This window comes from Sinocyclocheilus rhinocerous, unplaced genomic scaffold (assembly GCF_001515625.1).
Source record: "Sinocyclocheilus rhinocerous isolate Xijiao unplaced genomic scaffold, SAMN03320098_v1.1 scaffold535, whole genome shotgun sequence".
In the NCBI taxonomy this organism is placed as follows: Eukaryota; Metazoa; Chordata; class Actinopteri; order Cypriniformes; family Cyprinidae; genus Sinocyclocheilus; species Sinocyclocheilus rhinocerous.
In genome coordinates this window covers 178055-180830 of record NW_015646174.1, presented here as the reverse complement: position 1 = coordinate 180830, position 2776 = coordinate 178055, and the positions used below count along the sequence as shown (strand labels likewise).

Sequence of the window (2776 nt, the reverse complement as noted above, 5' to 3'; positions counted from 1 at the left end):
CGGCTGTTGAGAACGCGCTCAGGACAGTTGGACATTGCGGTGAATCAGAGGAAAAAAACGATATAAATACTGTTCAGTTTCTTGTACAGACTGATCGTTTTGTGTCTTTTCACATCAATGTATCGTCACGAACCGCAGAGTTTAATTTGGTTTTGTTTGAGTGTTATGTTCACACTGATGTTAAAATGTCATTTTCTGATTTGTGACATTACTTTTTATGTAATGCTAAAACACTGCTGGTCACTTTCAGAAGTTGTAGTGATTCTTTCTTTTCCAAGAAAGAATGTGAAACAAATTGCTTATATAATTTTCAAACATTTTTAAATATTTTAAAATATAATTTAAATTGATTTTTCACACTTTAAGCAATATCGTATCGCATATCGAATATCGCATTTTTTAACAAGGTATCGCATATCGCTTTTTTTTCCAATATCGCACAGCCCTAATTTTAAACAAAGCTTCAATGTCCCTTGTAATATTTTACTTATTAATAATGTGTTTACAACAAGATCCCTTTTTATAGCAAAATAAATGACTAAAGGGATATCCTAAAGCTTTTCACAGTTTCCATTGTAAACAGTTGAATGTGAGAATGTTGCAATAAGCATCTAAATGTCAACTGGACTTTTACCCCCCTTTTTTTAAAAGCAGTTTGAGTTGGTTGTTTTTGCCTGAGGTGACTAGTGTCCTGTTGTTAACTAGTATAACAGGAAAAAGGGAGAGGCTTCTCTATAGCATTCACTGAAGTTGTTAAAATATTTAAGGCCATTAAGCAAAACCTGGTCCTGCCTGTAAGCTCATATGGATGTATAAGATTTGTAGTTTCGTTTTATAGACATTTGCTTGGTGTTTATATGTGTTTCTGCATGCAGGATGAAGTCCTCGCTGTATCAAAAAAGATTGTGGTCAGAGTGGAGGATCTGGTGAAGTGGACTTGTCAGGAACCGCCACAGTGGAAGCGCAGCAGTCAAAACATTCATGGCTCTCAGAAGTCTGATGGGTCACAAGATGCTAGTTATCCACAGGAAGGAAAAACGAAGAGGGAGGGTGAGAAACTGATGAAAAATCCTGAAATGTGTGTGTGAGTTTAGAATTTTGACTGCACTTTTTGAGAAAAAAAAAAAAAAGTGCATTCATGTTTGATGTAGACCAGTTATACTAGTATTATTTACATACTATTTGTATTATTTACATACTACTATAGTAGGCTACTATAATATTATATAATATAGTATTTCTCTTTAGCTTTATTTATTTACATTTTTAGTACTTCAGCTTAAACTTATGTCAGTTAGTTGCAACATTTCTAGTTTTTTAATTATATTTCAGCTTTATTTCAATTAATGAAAACAATTAATAGTTTTAGTTTTACCTAACCATAACTAACACTAGCCATGTTTACATGGAAATTTTTTGTTTCAATCAGAATGAAATCATTCCGACTGATGAATCCGAACATAGCGTTTACATGAACGCTATATAAAGTGATCGGGTTGATTTATGTCAGAAGCTTCAGATCGAGTTTGATCTTTTGACATGCGCACACTGCAAAAGGAGAAGGGTGGGATAAAAAGGTTTATCCTACCCTTCTCAACCCGATTGAAATTTCAAATGGTTTGGGCATTTTCATTCAGATTGGACTTTTAAACCGATTATAATCAGAATACAGTGCTCCATGTAAACGCACCTACTGATTCAGACAAAGTACATCTTGCCTTATCTAGTACTGATAAGGCAAACTAGTACTGTTTAAGGGCTTTTGTTAAGAAGTGAATAGTGAGAATAAAAATTGCCTATTGTGTCTGTTTTTCATCCTAAACTCAACTAAACACATCACATTGGAGTAAGAAGCATGTAAGAACCAAATGTTTAAATCAGGCATGAAAGCAGCATTAGATCAGTTTCCCGGTCCTGATATTCCCATGCCCCTAGCGGTTCATGATGGAACTGCAGGGGTTTTGGGAGATATCGAGAGAAAAGTTTACCATTTTTAAAATAAAAAAAAAATGGAAAGTATTTTATTGAAAGGTCAGAGCACTACTTGACATTTCAGGTGGTTCAGCTTGCATAAATGTCCTTGTTTATAGTATTTTGCAAATATAACAATCCTGCAGCTGAGCCCGGAGATTGTAGCGGTCATATTTTCATGGTATTTCAATATATAGTTATTATTAATTTAATTTGCATTAGAGCATGACAGCTGATCTGATGGTGATGGTGTTGATCAATTTTTTTTTACAGCAAATAAATTGTTCCTAAATGTATGGACTAGAGCCCGACCGATATATCATTTTGCCGATATTAACGGCCGATATGAGCCTGTCGCCGATATATCGGTATCGGCGAATATGCCGCCGATATCAACATTTTTTTTTACAGAACATATAATGCAGATAAAATGCTTGAAATTAATTACTTACTTAGTTTGTCCAGCAGAGTGTGCTCCATTGTTTGCTACTGGCGATCTGGATGAAACGCTTTGAAGCTTAAGTCTATGGAAAACCACTGAAACTTTGAACGGCCATATCTCCGTAATGGCGCGCGAATCCGCACCAAATTCGGGGGATCTCTTCAGCTCGAGGAACCCTCTCGAACGCGAATCGAGTGTACGTCTCGAGACAGACAGTCAAACAGACAGACAGACAGACAGTCAAACAGACAGACAGAAAGACAGACAGACAAACAGACTGACAGACAGCTGACAGACAGACAGACAGACAGACAGCTGACAGACAGTCAAACAGACAGACAGACAGAAAGACAGATAGACAGA

General features: G+C 36.1%; 1 protein-coding gene across 2 annotated transcripts in view; it reads left to right on the top strand.

Annotated features, from left to right (window-relative positions):
• The window catches only part of LOC107707128 (AT-rich interactive domain-containing protein 5B), a 28998-nt gene that overhangs the window by 15508 nt on the left and 10714 nt on the right, over positions 1-2776 (top strand). For both annotated transcript variants that reach the window (XM_016511034.1, XM_016511033.1), the window contains exon 3: positions 876-1050. In XM_016511034.1, coding sequence (XP_016366520.1) covers positions 876-1050 — 175 coding nt within the window. The remainder of the gene's footprint in view (positions 1-875; positions 1051-2776) is intronic.